Source organism: Perca flavescens, chromosome 15, assembly GCF_004354835.1.
Source record: "Perca flavescens isolate YP-PL-M2 chromosome 15, PFLA_1.0, whole genome shotgun sequence".
Classification (NCBI taxonomy): Eukaryota; Metazoa; Chordata; class Actinopteri; order Perciformes; family Percidae; genus Perca; species Perca flavescens.
In genome coordinates this window covers 21,392,491-21,408,367 of record NC_041345.1, presented here as the reverse complement: position 1 = coordinate 21,408,367, position 15,877 = coordinate 21,392,491, and the positions used below count along the sequence as shown (strand labels likewise).

General features: G+C 40.4%; 1 protein-coding gene across 2 annotated transcripts in view; it reads right to left on the bottom strand.

Annotated features, from left to right (window-relative positions):
- The window catches only part of radil2a (Ras association and DIL domains 2a), a 37,310-nt gene that overhangs the window by 13,250 nt on the left and 8,183 nt on the right, over positions 1 to 15,877 (bottom strand). For both annotated transcript variants that reach the window (XM_028599776.1, XM_028599777.1), the window contains exons 5-10: positions 12,771 to 13,454; positions 12,508 to 12,545; positions 10,515 to 10,684; positions 10,269 to 10,381; positions 4,596 to 4,815; positions 3,448 to 3,620 (exon numbers count right to left, since the gene is read on the bottom strand). In XM_028599776.1, the coding sequence (XP_028455577.1) occupies positions 3,448 to 3,620; positions 4,596 to 4,815; positions 10,269 to 10,381; positions 10,515 to 10,684; positions 12,508 to 12,545; positions 12,771 to 13,454 (1,398 nt within the window). The remainder of the gene's footprint in view (positions 1 to 3,447; positions 3,621 to 4,595; positions 4,816 to 10,268; positions 10,382 to 10,514; positions 10,685 to 12,507; positions 12,546 to 12,770; positions 13,455 to 15,877) is intronic.

Below are 15,877 nucleotides of genomic sequence, written 5' to 3'. Positions count from 1 at the left end.
CTCAGATCTCTGCAGGGTAAATCCAGACAGCTAGCTAGACTATCTGTCCAATCTGAGTTTTCTGTTGCACGACTAAACGTACACATGTTCCACCAAAACAAGTTCCTTCCAGAGGCTATTTTGCAGAGGCACCGTCACTGTGTCCGGGGCTTAGCGTCGCCCAAGACAATTGCAGTGTTTGCTCTATGTTGATTGCCATTTCTCCCGCCACGGTATCAGAAATGTACAAAAAGCCGTCTATCGTTAGAAAGCACGTCCAAGAATAGCGCGGACGAGTGGGCACACGTGCCACTCGGAGAAAAGGGAGAAAGAAAAAAAGAGACAGGCTGTCCAGAGGACCCGGTTGAGATGGCATGTGTGCATCCTTGAGAACTGTAAGTCGTATAACTTATGTTGTCAGTTGATTTAAGCCTGTATTATTAGTCTATAGTTCTTGCACATTTTTAGTTTCACCTTCACCTGCTAGCTAAATTGCACATGGCTGTTGATTCAATACAACGCCCTTGATATCATATCATGGCATAGGCTAAACCGTGATTATTTCATACATTCATGTCCCGAAACATATTGGGGGAAATTCATTCAACATAATTCACAGCCAAATAACAATTAAAAGTATGTTATTTGAACATTTATAACCTAACCTGGCACTGCCTCCATTTTGGTGTCTGCTGTGGTGCGCACTGCGCAGCGCTGTTCAGACCGTGCGCCGTTTCCCTTTTTTCCTCCATAAACTCCGCTCTCAGCTACTTTGCCAGTTGCTGCATGAACTTCCTCCGGGACATTTTACAGCTGGTGCACTCCTTGGAGAGGATGGGTTCAATGATTCCAGCCAGTTGTAGCATGTATAAAGTTATATGAACACGTAGACAGCTACCGGCCATCTACGTGTACCGCGCCTTTCACAGAGTGAGCGCCCGGTGCTTTCCTTCTGATTCAGAACAGAGGCCATCCACGCCGTAGCCTACGTTACCGACTCCGGCTTTGCCTTCGGCCCATCGCTGATGCCCACACTTGTTACTCGAGACCGCTACGTTTCTCTGACAGAGACTATGATTATTACTAAGCAACCAAGATGCATCTGCAACCACGCAAAAGATTAAAAACAAAACCGCGAAAAAATGGCCAAAATAGGTAAAAGTGATTGTATTTTCTTTGCCTTTTGTGTAATGTAGGCTATATAAAAACAATTTTAAATAAAAATACAGACTCTTTTAGGAAAAGTCAGGTACCAGCAGGATTGTATTTTTTTATTTAGCAAAGTTATTACACATATAAATTTCAAAACCGTCCTGGCCATTCTAGTGTTAAAGAACAGGCCACAGGGGGACCATCTAGCAGCATGTATGCTACTCAGCATTAATGAGCCACCTCTTTCTGAATTCCCCTATAGCCCAGCCTTGGAGTTATTTTTGCAAAAGCCAAGAAAAATCAAATGCACACAGCAAGGCTGCAAACTTTGCCACTGAGGCAAATATGCAATTAGTTTCAATATGAATGGTTTCATACTATAGCCTACTTTGGGTTTTGGTTTCCCTATGAAGAATTTCTTGTAAAATTAATTTTGTAGACCTACAGTTCCTCAAAAATACAGTTCAATCAAAACAAAATGAAAATATGCCTCATGTGTGAATATAGGTGAATAAATATATTTGTTTGTGTTGCAGCGAAGTGTTAGTTCCGTTTAATACATAAAACAGCAGGATTTATGACCTATACTGCAGACAGCCACTAGGGGAAGATCTAGACTGTATAAGCTTCACTTATACAGTCTTATCCATCAACCCAGCTCCAGACACATTTTGAAGTAAAATACATCTTTCTCCCTCATTGAGAAACCTGTCCTCGGCGCCGCCCACCACCACTGCTCTGCCTTGTTTGTATTTCTTCAAACAAGGTTGACTAAACCAATCACAACCGTTCTGGGCAGCGCTAAGCCCCGGATTCAGTGGCGTTGCCCTTGCAAAACAGATAGCGGAGATAGCGAAAGGGGAGGGCCATCCAGCGCATCTCAGGCTTTATCTCAGCACTGTACATCCGGTGGGCCAGACTATTCAGACGCAGACTGAGATGAGGAGTCTGTTGTGCACCAAAATTGGCGACTAGCAGATGTATTAGAATTAGAAGTGTAGTGTCTTTTATTTGTTTATGTTGTTCGTTAGCTTGTAACTGGCAGTGGCTGATAGCTACAATGACAGTGTGTTTCCGCTCTCTATACTGACTGTTCCCTCTGCCCTGGAGTTTTTTTTGCAGTTTTTTTTTCGGCTTTTGCATATTCAACAGCGATTGGTTTTCAAATCTGTCATGTACCTATCATAAATAACTAAGTAGTTTAACTAAGTTATGTCGCACATTAATTTAACCCAAGAAGTAATGATCTCACAAAGAATTAGAGGCAATTAATTTGATAGATTGGGCTTTTATACATCACATATAAGATGCCTTTTCTATTTAAAGTACACAATCAATAGCAGCACATGGCCGCTTCACCACATAAACATCTTTTCAAGTGCAACAGACCTGTGAATGAGTAAAAGGTTTGTACTTTTGTGCGACCTATTGTTCCTTATATGTCATACCTGGCTAATTGTACGTGCCAGTTTCTCTTTATGTGTTTATTAACCAGCCAAGTAAGAGCTCAGCTTCCTTCTGCGGTACAAAGTGTAAACAATATTTGAATGGGTAACTAGAGAATGGTGTGCTTAAGGAGGGATTGAATGTTAAGTTGGCAAGCTACAACTGCACAGCAAAGACTAAACACAAGTGAAAGCAGATATAAAGTTGTTGTTCTAGTGATGTACAGCATTCTTTGAGGGATACAATACCTTATGCCTGAGCATAAACTGAAACTTTAAAATGCCTTTACTCTAATGTGTATCTGTGTCTTTGAACATTAAAATGTCATTTGTGCTCTTGGCCAAATGTTTCCACTTGCTTTACGTCAAAATAAGTAGGCTTTAAACTGATAATGTATTACATAAATGCTCTGGCTAACAGGATATACTCAGGTCCATAGGACTTTAAGTGACGTAAGTTATGGCCAAGCCTTTCTTTACACCATGATGTCATGAGTTGATAATTTTAGTGTATTTACTTTGTTCCTGCAGGCCATTTCCTCATATCTGTTCAATGTGAATGGGAGTTCAAGTGCATCAGCGCTACTATAACTGTAAACCAAAAACATGCTTCCACAGACTTTATGGCATAATTAGTCACAATGTTTGGCAACAATAAGACGCTGTAGAAAAGAGTAGGAGTTGCATTTCTGCAGTGGGAAGGGTTAAGTGAAACGTCTTGCACCTCATACATAAACATACATAACCAATGTTGTACTGACACTTTTAAGACAACAAAAACATTCATGCTGACGCTTACATGACTCGACTCTCAAGGCTACACCCGCCCACGGAGAGACAAACAGGAAAGGAGAAACAGATGTCCTCTGACCTGCAGGAGGGTTTCTTTGGGTGTGGCCAGCAGATTGACAGCAGCAGAAAGCTTCTGGAAGAACTCGCTGGCCAGATCGCCCAGACCGATGCTCTGGATCCAGTCCATCAGCAGGTCCAGGTTGGCCCGGATCTGAACACCTCGGGACCACTGGTAAAACCCAGCAACAGATCCTGAAACAAATCAGTCAAAAATTAGATAGTTTTTACATTCAGTAGCAGTACAGGCATGTCATAAAATAAGTTAGAATAGCAGAATAAGTATTAATGCTATTAGCCTGGTTACAGAAATGCTTAAATGATCTTAATTTTGAATGCTTTCAATCTAAATGTTCATAGTGATTTAAAACAAACTATGGGTGAAACAATTAATTAATTAATTTATTTATTTTTGTAATTAAATTGTGTAAGAATATAGGCAAGAAATTCAGTTATTATATTTCAGGCTCATGCATATGCATTTCTCTATTTATTTTGATGATGTTTCGGCCCCCAGGCCTTCTTCAAAATCAAAAATTGATTGTTGATTTTCAACAAGGTTGCGTCACTTTTTTCTTTCTTTCAAATCTACTTCCAGTTTTTTCTATATTAATAATTAGTCCACTGACATGCTAGCAGCATTGCAAGGTTGTACTCACGCTAATTGATAAGATTAGCATTCAAACATGCTCACAATCATAATGACAATGCTGATCTTTAGCAGGTATGTTTTCCATGTTCACCATTTTAGTTTAGTATGTTATCATGCTAGCATTTGCAAATTAGCACTAAACAGAAGTTTTGCAGGTATATGATCATAAGCCAACATCAGACAAATAGAAATGTTGTCCTTTATCACCAAAGTTATTACAGTTCCTCATGAGAGGAACATGATTTTCTGAACCAAACGCCATGGCAATCAATCCAATACTTGTCAAAACAATTCACTTAAAACTACAAATGTGAACCTCTAAGTGGTGCTAGAGAAAAAAGTCAGAGGATCATCAAAGTTAGTATGAGGCATCATATAGGAATGTCCGTACAAAATGACATGACAATCCATCCAATAGCTGTGGAGCTAATTCAGTCTGAACAGAAGCAGTTGCTAAAACAAAAGTTGAAACCGATCAAACAGGTTTCTTAATGCCGGAAAGTTAGATGAAGTCTCACCTCTCTCCATGAGGGCGTTGAACAGCGATGCGTTGATGAAGAAGAACAGGTAGGCACAGAGTTGTAACGAGATGTCTGGATGGACCTGGAAGGCTGTGAGAAGCTTCAGCGCTTCCTTCAGCACCTCCAGGATGCCGTCGAGTCCATCAGGCACTCGCAGCTGACCGCCCTCTGAGAACGGGTTCCCATCCAGTAGACCAGGCAAGACTGAATACATACTCTGTGGAGAAGGAGTTAACATCTCTGCTGTTAAGACCAGCCGGATGTTGCACTGCACACTGTACAAAGTGCTGGATAACCACTGCTAATGCACCATGGAACAATAAAGTACAACATGCACACAAATGTCCTTATTCTCCACATGACTGCTGATTATATGATGTACAGTGCAATAACGTTAGCAGGAAAATAATCGTTTTCTGTCTTTTCTTGTTTAGTACAGAACATAATGATTCACAGAAAGAAAGGCATTCACAGAGTGTTCAGGAAACTCTGCAGGAAAGCTTGTTTCGCAACACAAAAGGCCAGCTGAAGGAAATATAAAACACTATCCAACAGTTGCACTACAACTTGAGTCATTTTAGATACCAAAACTGCCAAACTAAAATGAGGATGGTGCCAACTAGTCAAGATGTAGTTTATATCCTTGTTAGTCCAGACTCATATAATATATGTAGTGAAGACTTTGAAGCAATGTAATAAAAAAGGTATTAAGGGTATTTTTTGGCAAAACTTGGATGCTTCACACACATGTTCAACCCGGCAGCACAGAAGATTTATTCTATCACCACCAGCCAAATGTCTCCCTTTCTGTTCCTGAGTTAGGTCGTTCAATAATGGCCAGAACAGTGATGGCAGATGTCACAGAAAAGTTAACCTTTGACCTTTGAACTTTGGCTATAAAATGTCATCATTTTATTGTATTAGACATTTGTGTTAAATATTGGCATAGTTAGCATAGGAGTTCTGCCTCCGGCCATGGCTGTTGCCGGCGAAGAGGCGTAGAAAAGAACTCAAGAGTATGATGATATAACATCCTGGTACCTTTAAAATGTGTGTTTTCCCCACGACTGAAAATATGTTCCCCTCCCTCTCTACCAAGCTGATGTGTAGTGAGCGTCTGGTGTCGTAAGGCTGCCATGCATCACCCATGTGGGTGCTACACATTGGTGGTGTTAGAAAGTAGTCCCCCCAAGCGCTTTGAGTGTCTATGATAAAGCGCTATATAAATGTAATGAATTACTTCTTCTGACACAGTTCTGCCATTGGCATGACGCACACACACACACACACACACACAATGACCTCAGAAAAACTAAAAGAGGCCATTAAGACGACGATGACCCTGCATGCCTGAGACAACGGGTCACCAGCAAATCTGCAGGTGCTTATTGGTTAGCATGGAAACTGACAGCAAGGAGACAGAAGATGGTTAAGGAAAATTACACTGTTAAGTGTTTGAAACGTCTGGATGGGCACTCTGTTGTGATGTATTTAACAGCTGCCTGAATGCCCTTTGGAAAAAGTTGAATTCATATTCTATTTCTAAAAAGACTTAGCCAGAAGAAAAAGAAGAAGTGATGTCTGTAAATGATGGCCGTTGAGTCATATTTCACAGGAAATCAACAGAAAAACAGTTTTCAGCGCCTCCCTTCCCTCCTTTCCCCAGTTGGGTGTTTCTCTGATGACAGTTTGTCTTCCTCTGCAGGAAACAGATCCTCTTTTTCTCTTCACCAGAAAAATAGTTACCAGACAACACATACATAAAGAATACATCGTCTAATTAAGACAGACATTAGAATGCATGTTACTGCGGTAAACAAAGCCGGAGCTGCTTGATTAACAAGCCTCAAAATTTGACAATTAAACGCAATGGTAAACTGAAAAGCTGCCTCTGAAAAAGCCACATAAAAGAAACTCCTCAGCAAAGTTTCTTTTAAACTGAAGAACATAAACTGTACAGTAAAAGGTCTCTTTTTTCAGTACAGGCTGTTGAAATATGTCTCAGAATGTGTCTCAATGATGTCAACTGGATTCTGTATAAAACAGACAGCCTCTAATAAGCATCTTTAACATGGGAAAGTCACAAATCTAGTCTGGGAGTGTCCTGTGGGGCTGTAAAACAGGAGAGTTGACTGCTGACAAAGCAAATCCAGACACACACTAAGATACACCGTGTCAAGTGTGTGTCCGAATTTAAGTTTTTAAAGCATTACATTGGTATAAACTATTTGTGTCTCCTGTGGTTTACTCCAAGGCTCCATCTTAGGCCCTATCTGTCAAATGCTAAATGGCAAACAATTTGCTCCAATGAATGAGGATAAGAAAAAGGTCCCCATCATCCTTATCATATCATATTTCTGTCTTAAAATATTTGTACAAATGCCAGAAATATAGGATATAATCAATGTTCGAATTATACCGTGGCCTTTGGGGGAGCCCATTTTTCGTGCGATTGTGGCAATGACTTACAAAGATACATAACAGCTACAAGTGTATGCACTATACAGGATTTACCCTATTATACTTTATCGCCAGGAATTGATAAGTCAAACAGCCACCCACAAATAGTCTATAAAAAAGCATCAGGCTGTCTTTGAGATTTCACATGAACAACGGTTAAAGTTACTCAGGCTACCGAAGAATACCATAATTGCTCCGTTCAATTAGGCCTAAGAGACGCACCCAAAGCTTCCATCCTTAACCGTTCTGCCAGCAGCTTGTTAGCATTTGAACAAAGTGCTGTGTGTCCACAGTGTGTCCAGACTGTAGGCCTATTGCCTGAGGATTTTTGGAGGCGCAACACTTAGCTTTCAGTTCGTGATCTCCCTGCAGGGGAAACGGTCTCTAACATGTTCCGTTTGAGCTTTGCGGCGATTAATGGTCTCCAACGTTTTTATTGTTTCTATGAATCTTTGAGTTAACATGTACTAAACATGAGTTGAATTTGCGCCGCCACGCCTTGATGCTCATGAATGAATGATATTTTTGCAATTTTACACATAATAATCCACGATGATCACATTACACAAAACTGAAATTGCACGTCAAAACGACACACTGTTAATATTTTTCACAAATCACGTTTTCAGGGGAGCACCCCCTAGCTCCCTCATAGTTCGCACCCTGGATATAATTTCTGTCTTTTGGCTTTTTCAACTTTAGGGAAATAGTGTAAATAAGATATTTTTGTTTTTTGGAAACCTGAAGACTTAAATGCTTTTATTCCCTAACTGGCCTACAGCTGGTTCAAAATGCAGCAGCGAGACTGGTACCAAGAAGATAGACAACATCGCCCTGGTGCTGGCCTCCCTTCATTGATTACCAGTAAAATAAAGAATTGATTCTTTTGTTTTTAAAGTTCTGCATGGTTTGGCACAAGCCTACATCTCCAATCTCAGTCCAATTTCTACATCCAGATTACTCAGATAATTTACTCTTCACTACTCCAAGAGCCCAGTACATATCCAAAGGTGTTTGAGCTCTCTTTTTTTGTTGTTGCTCCCAGTGTATCTTCTCTGTCAGATCTCCCCCCCCCTCCATTACCACTTTTAAATCCAACAAAAACTGAACTGAAAAAATACAAACTAATCTGGCTAGGGGATTTAGTGCAGCTGGAGAGCTGGGCAGAGAAGCTCAGATGATGGCAATGATGTGATTAGGCAGACAACCAGGAGCTGATTGGCTGGAGAAAACTCTGGGAACAGAGAACGACTAACGAGGCTAATTCTTTGCAGGTGTGTAGATAGGCATGGGCAGGAAAGGCAAACACGAGACAAAAAAAACAACAGAAAACCCAAAACAGAAAATCCTCTTCATCACTGAGACTGAGTATTAGCTGTGTGAGTTCAGTGTGAGTGGAAAAAAAAGCAGACTAACCCTTGTGTTGTCTTCCTGCCAACCACTTTTTCAATGTTTTGGGCGCAAATGGGTTTTTTTCCCAGTGTTTTAGACGTTTTTTTTCATTGTTTTTGTTGTTTTTCTCCAACTTTTTGTCCTGTTTTTTTCTTTCTTTTTTTATAGTTTTGATGGTTATTTCGACAATTGGCTAATTATTTAGATAAAGCCTGGGAGAAGAGGAAAAAAGCTCTTTATCGAGTGTAGATGAGAACTAGTTGTTTGTGTGTGGTATGTGTGTACGTGTATATACATGTATGTATGTGTATGTCTATATATTTGTATTCATGTATTTGTTCGAAGGATTTGTATATGCAACGGGAAGATGTTTGTTGAATAAGTGAATTTGTGGTGTCTTGTAATCCCATGCGGGATGGGCCAAGATGTTTGGCATGACACAGATATAAAATATAACTAACTAACTAACTATTTTGACATCCCATATTTTCTAATATTAAAAAACTTTGAAAACTGGTCAAATTTGACCCAAGGACAACATGAGGGCTAATATAGGCAACTTAAAATGCTCATGCCAGACTGACAAAAAATAGTTTTAATTTTGTCTGCTACAATTACCTATTTATTTATGTTTAAATTCAATTCTGAGCTTGGAGAGAGAGAGAGAGAGAGAGAGAGAGAGAGAGAGAGAGAGAGAGGTGCGCTCATAAAAGTTAAAACATTTAGAGACCGACAACCCCGTTAACATTCCTTGATGGGTATTTTTTATGAAATAGATTGTAATGGGAGGGAATTACATATAGGCTATCGGCTTCTTGAGCCGTGTGTTGCCAATGCACACGTCAGTTTGAATTATGTTTTTATATATTTTATTTGCTCTCACGATGGCTTCCCACTGCCAGGGTTGCAACTGAAATAATAGGCTAAACCAACAGCAGTTTATGGATAGCACAAGTGTAATTATGGTCAGATCTAGTGCCTGACTGATGGGGAAGATATTGATAAGCGTTGTGATTTAAGCATCTACAGCGTCGGCTATTTTGTTGCCAGCTTTCCTCCAGTTTTAGGAAGCAGCGACTGTATTGCATTTTGCCTGCAAAACCGTGTCTGTGTTCTTCATATTTATGTAGAATTATAATTTGCTCTTCTTATATAAAATATCTGGTAGATGTTTGCGATTGGTCGTGCTGTGCAAACACCGCCTCTTTTATGTGAACGCGCGCGTCACTGGATTGGGAAACCCTGGGTTGACTGAACTAGTTGTTAACCACCGTCGTGACACAGCTTATGTGGGACCGCGGTTGTTAGGGTTATTGAAGCTGGGTAACTGAAAGAAATCCAGGGCATGTTGAGCTTGATTCATAGTACAGGCCTCTGGTTTTGTTCTTCAACAAACCAGTGTAACCAGTGTAACCTTGGGAGACAAGATTGTCTTTTGTTTATATTCCAGTCAGTGGAAAAGACACTCTGCTCACTATCTCACAGGCTTTTCCTGACTGAGAGTGCCAGACAACGTTGGTGTTTCCATTCTGTTATTGTGTTTTCTTTCTGGAATATACTCAATGAAAACAGAATATGGTGTTTACACAGTCCAATTTCCTGCTTCACATGTGACCGGTCATCAAGATTTTACAGGTCATAAGGATGTGAAACATGCTGATGTCACTATGAGTTTGTGTGTGTGTGTGTGTGTGTGTGTGTGTGTGTGTGTGTGTGTGTGTGTGTGTGTGTGTGTGTGTGTGTGTGTGTGTGTGTGTGTGTGTGTGTGTGTATGTGCTGTGTGTTAAAGGCGTAGTATATCAATGGGTGGCAGCCAACCTTTGTTAGATAGTAGACAGACTGCTGGAAGGTGAACATGATGACTTCCTCCAGGACTGTCATGGCTTCCTCACAGGCTGTGCGAGTGGCGGACATCTCAGAGTCCAACAGACCTGACAACACACGCATACATTTTTTAAACACATACTGTACAACACACTGTTAAAGCTAAAAAGAAATAATAAAAATGATCAACAAGCAATAACAAACAAATAATTGTTTAAATCAAGGCCACGCAGTGTGCACCTTCATCCTCCTGGCCCTGCCTCCAGGGCAGCAGCTGAGGGACTTCATGCTGGATGAAGTGCAGCAGTTCGATGGAGTTGGCCATCCACAGCACCAGAGGCTGCAGACCTGGGATCAGCTCCTCCATGCTGAGCAACTGAACATGCTCGGGCTGCCCGTCACTGGAGCTCCTGAGATAAAAACACAGAGATTAGTCTAATGCTACGTTTACACGTGGCCGGCTATTTTCAAAAACGGACATTTCAACCTCTCCGTTTTCAAAAATAACATCGTGCACAGCCCGCAGTTTTCAGAAAAGTGTTTGTTTACATGTACCCATATATGCCTTCAATAGCATCCCAAACCTGTAGGTAGCAGTGTAACGAGAAGCTCAAGCCCACGTTAGCCAATCAGAATCCGAAAATGGCAACAATAGCAACAAATCACTTCCTCTTTCTCTCTCTCGGCTGCCTAAACCTGCGTTTGTCTCAGTTTACATGCAAACGTGCAAACGCAGTTTTCCAAAATCCCCACTCTGGCCGGAGGTTTTAGAAAGAATAGTTTTCAGAGGCGAATTCTCTGTTTGCGTGTAAACAAAGGGCACAAACAAAGGGAAATGTCTCAGTTTTTCAAAATAACCATGTCCGTGTAAACAGGGTATAAAGCACCAGGTATAAAAAAGTCAGAGCTTGACAGTGTACTGCAAACATACAGAAAAACTTTTTTACACTTGTTACACCGATTTGATCCGATTCAGTAAGTCTGACTTCAGAATTGGAAAAACACCTACAAAAGTGGACTCTGTTTATCCTCGAGTTAATCTGGTTTGAACTTTCTTTAAAATTTCTGCAAATCAGCAAAAAGTTTATATGCAGTTAATCAGAGTTACAGCAACTTTCCATTCCTCCTTACTGTATCAAGCCATTGTTAATGTTAATGCCTTTACTACAATAACAAGTCAAAAAGTCTGCGGTGAAAAAGGACTACTCTTCTGTTAGCTGGATTGATTAGGTGATTAATCAATTACTTAATCAACTAAAAGTTAATCAACAACACTTTTGATGATCTGTCAATTGTTTCAGTCACATTTATCAAGCAACAATGTAAACCTTTCCAGCTTCTATATGGGAGGATTTCCTGCTTCTTTTTCTTCTATATAATTGTAAATTGAATACCGTGTTGTGCAAAGTTTTGGATGGGCATTTATTTATTCAATTCAATTCAATTTTATGTATAGTATCAAATCATAACAAGAGTTATCTCAAGATACTTTACAGATAGAGTAGGTCTAGACCACACTATATAATAATTTACAAAGACCCAACAATTCCAGTAATTCCCCCAAGAGCAAGCATTTAGTGCGACAGTGGCGAAGAAAAACTTCCTTTTAGACAGAAACCTCGGACAGACCCAGGCTCTTGGTAGGCGGTGTCTGACGGTGCCGGTTGGGGGTGTGATGAACAGTGGCAATAACAGTCACATACATTTTAATGAAAAAATAATAGATCGTTAATAATAATTTATAGGTTATTTGATAGTTAAAATAGTATCAGTTGCAATTGTGAGACATCTTACACTTCCTTCTAAAGGTACAGTCACATTACAGTTCTGTCCCTTGAATAGTCACTCTGTCTCCCATTCACTTCTATTAAAGGTCTATTAAGTTTTTTATACTTTGATAACTCTGCTCACCCGCTGAGACAGACAAAGTGTAATCCGGTGGCTAGGTAAGGAAGTAGACTCTGTGCTCATGAGAAAAATCTCAGCTGCTTCTACTTACTTAGAGAAGAGACGGTGGGAAATTCTCTCTTTGCACAACCTGCATTTAAAAAAAAACCTCATTGTTTTCTGGAGGAGCAAATAGTTGTAAAATCAGACTTGAACTCCTCTTTTATTCAGACAGTAAAACTTGAGGTGTCGTATATCATCACAGGCAGCAGCTGCTGCTCCTCTCTCTGTGGCAGCTCATTGTCATGCATTTCTGGGGCATTCTGAAAACACTTTGTATACTCACATTTCTGTTTGGATGGCTGCAAGTTCTTTTGTCTTCTCCTAAGAGGGGGAACACATAAAGAACATATCCATTTCATGCACGTCTTACCAGCAAACCTCAACCATCTTATGTACATAAAATATGACCCTGATGGCACATTTGATTACTTTACATTCTTCTTCACACTCAGGGGAATAAAGTTCTGAATAGACACTTTTTTTTTACACATTCGAGATTCTCTGGCACAAAAGGTAAATTATCTGAAGTGGGAGTTTCATCCTTACCCACATAACGAGCTGGATCCGGCTGGCTATCCGGAGCAGCAGCTGTCTGAAGTGTGTCAGCTCGAACGTGGCGGCTGAGTGCTGAATGCAGAGGCTCAGCAGGAAAGCAGGCGTCAGCTTTGGTTCACTTCCACTGGGGTCCAACATATCCAAAACCTCCTGCAGGACCCTCTCCTCCTGCTCCAGCTCATATATTACCAAGGCCTCTGTGCCCTCCAGGTCCCTCCAAAGAGGTGGTAAAGGCTTCCTCTTGAGCTTTTTGATGGTAACAGAGGAGCCACATGATATACAAGAGGATGATGTCTTTGTATCCGAGTTCGGGCAGAGTGTGGTCATCCACGGAGGGGTCTGGAGGGATCCTGATGCGCTGGTAGGATCCTTAAACATGAACAGGTAGTGTTTTCCCAAGCCCACCAAGTCCCCTGGGTTCAGTTCCACCTCCTCTTTAAGAAGGAAACCATTTCTGGTCACAGGAGCACCGTGAAGGGGCTTCAGCATTGTCAAGGTCTTTCTGTGCTCCCCTGTGGAGGAGTCCAGGCGTCTGACACAGCAGTGTTGAGGCAACACATCCGGAGCAAAGAGAAGGATGTCCACCTTTAACCTCTCCTCGTCTTCTCCGTTACAGTGCTCCCTGCAGCAGCCAAAGATGGTGGTGGTCCCACTCATCAGGTAGATGACAAAATCCTGCAAAAAATGTTTTTATTTAGTGCGACATATAACAACGCTTTTTACTATCAATTAATCTGCCATTTATAATCCATTAATTGTCTGGTTTTATAACGTGAGAAATTGGTGCACGTCACATATCCTATTTTTTTGTCCGATCAACAGTCCAAAAACCCAAAGATATTCAGTTTACGATCACATGAGACAAAGTAACACAGCAAATCCTTACAGCGGAAAAGTTGGAACTACTGCAGGTCATCTTTGGCACTTGTGCTTAAAAAATGGCTTAAGAATGAACGATTTGGTCTATAAAATATTGGAAAATATATTTAACTAAATGTCAAAGTAACATCGTCAAATAGCTTGTTTTGTCCAACCTTCCAAAAGCCTGCAACATGTATTTTAGTCTAATATAAGACAAGAAAAAAGCAACAGATTCTCACATTGAAGGAGAAAAAACCATCAAATGTTGCTTGAAGTTGACAAACGACTGATCGATTATCAACATAGTTGCTGATTTGTTTTGGGTCCACGCATCAGCTCTTTGTTTATTCTCATATTCTTGATTGGAAACCTGTGTCCCAGTGCCAATCGACTTGTAGGACGGAATTGATTTTCTTGTTTGACATTTTGGAAATGAGCCAGCAGTGTGCGTGTAAACAGCAGCGTGATCAGCTTGCACTGGCAGCGGGAAGGGGAGACAGGAAAAGAAGGGCTTATGAGTGAGACGTCGGTGATGTCCATGACCTCGTGGCCACCACAAAAAGACGGTTAGTCGTGAGATGATACGGTATCTTCTGTGCTGCTTACAGTCTGAGTCGTGTGTTATCTCCTACATACAAAAGGTTTGAGAAGTTTCATAGTTTGAAAACCGATATTAATTGCTGCTTAAGCAAAAGTCTAGTTTATACACTTGGTGTCCATTTTATTAGGTTCATCTTCACAATCTAATGTTTTAATGCCTATAATGTTGAGTATTTTGTTATAACTGTGTATGTAAATAGGGAGGACAAAAAATGAGAAACACCTCTCCAGTACAACAACACCTTCAACTACGATCTCAATAATAAACATATAATCAAATTTACATATTTCTGACAATGTCAACAAAAACTGAACATTATGCCTTAAACTTCATAAAGGTACAATTTATTGCTGAGCTGTTGTATTGAATTGCAACAGATTGTACTGGTGTACCTAATAAAGTGACCACGGAGTGTACATACTGTCAGTGTGTCTAATGCTTGTTATACAGTAGCTGTCACACTTCAAGAATTGTATTCTCTTATTTTATCTATTAGTTATTCAAACATGATTTATTTTTTTTATAAAATAATGACTTTAAAGTGCTCTTACTGCTGGTGTTAGCTAGCTAGCATGACATGAAAAAACAGTCAAATATTCTGCATACAAGTACTAAAACGTGTGTTATTTTGTTTAGAGCGGCAACGATTCATTAATTCACCGATAAGTCGGTCGACAGAAAATTAAGAGGCAAATATTTATTGTTTTTGTTGTTTTTTAAGCAAAAATGTCAGACATTTGCTGGTTCTAGCTTCTGATATGTGAGGATGTCATGCTTTTCTTTGTCATGTATGATAGTAAACTGATGATCTTTGAGTTTTGGACTGTTGGTCAAATAAAACAATGTATCTGCTAGAGCTGTGGAAATTTGAATGTGTAGTTTTCAGTATTGTATTCTCTAATTGTGTTCAGTTAGTTGTGAAGACAGTTTTAATGACCAACTTTAAAAGCTCTAAATGGCTACATAAAGGCTCTCGGTTTCTGTTATCTAGGCCACTGATATACCGCAGACCAAGTTCCTTTGCTTTGGGTTGACCTATTGTTGCAGAGTAAGGTTAGTCCTGCTGCAGCTCTTCCTGCACAGTCAGCAGATCTCCCCCAGCGGGGGGGAAACAGCATCGTAAGAAAGAGCGTTATGTTTCTGGGGATAGGGCCGGGCTAAATGACCACAGCCTGACTCTCAGGTTTACTGTGAAGAAAACGAGCCGTGATTCAAACTCCATCACACATCAACACTGGAGCTGATTTTTCTTTTTTTTTAATTGATAGTTTGAAACCTAAATCAGGTATACTGGTAGGTGGATTACAGCACATATAGTTTACAGCCTCGCTCTGAGTTTGTTTATATACACTAAGAATAGCTTCTGTGTAGATTATCCTCCTCCACAGTGTGTCTTTAATCAGGGTCATCTTCTGGTTTTTAAACGTCCTCAGCAGGTTTCCTTTTAACTGAATGGTGAACACTTTGTCCTTTCACTGGGACGTGGTGACAGAAAGCTTGTCCTGTGTGGAGGTCACTTCTGTTTCCCCCTCTGAGCCTACAACACATCTCCGTAGTCCAAGAGCCAAATCCAAAGAGTTTCCTTCCTCTCGGGCCTCTCATAGCCACCTGACTCTCTGACTCTGGGATTTTCTCC